General features: G+C 55.0%; 1 protein-coding gene across 1 annotated transcript in view; it reads left to right on the plus strand.

Moving 5' to 3' along the window:
- The first annotated feature begins 214 nt into the window (after positions 1-214).
- Positions 215-311, plus strand: part of P2RY1 (purinergic receptor P2Y, G-protein coupled, 1) — a 1,405-nt gene continuing 1,308 nt past the window's right edge. The window contains exon 1 of the mRNA XM_009709680.1: positions 215-295. Coding sequence (XP_009707982.1) covers positions 215-295 — 81 coding nt within the window. The remainder of the gene's footprint in view (positions 296-311) is intronic.

A 311-nucleotide genomic window follows, 5' to 3' on the forward strand; every position in this document is an offset into this window, starting at 1 on the left:
GGGGGGGACGCTCCGCGCCCCACGCTAGACCGACCCGCGCGAGTGGGAGACACTCAGCCGAGCACACCCGCTTGGAAACCCTCTGAAGAAAAGCAGGGCAGGTTTTACCTTCCAGTTAGGTTTTCTTTGCTCTTTTCTTTTTTTAGATGCGTTACTGTTCCTGTAGAGACTTTGTTGCTTCACCTCGGACCTATGTGACTCTGGTGGAAGGATCATGACTGAAGTCCTTTTCTCTGCTGCTTTGAATGGAACTGAGCCCAACCTGTTAGCCGGCAGCGGCTGGGCTGAGGGGAACGACACCACCACGCGTT

Source organism: Cariama cristata, unplaced genomic scaffold (assembly GCF_000690535.1).
Source record: "Cariama cristata isolate BGI_N322 unplaced genomic scaffold, ASM69053v1 scaffold42391, whole genome shotgun sequence".
Lineage (NCBI taxonomy): Eukaryota > Metazoa > Chordata > Aves > Cariamiformes > Cariamidae > Cariama > Cariama cristata.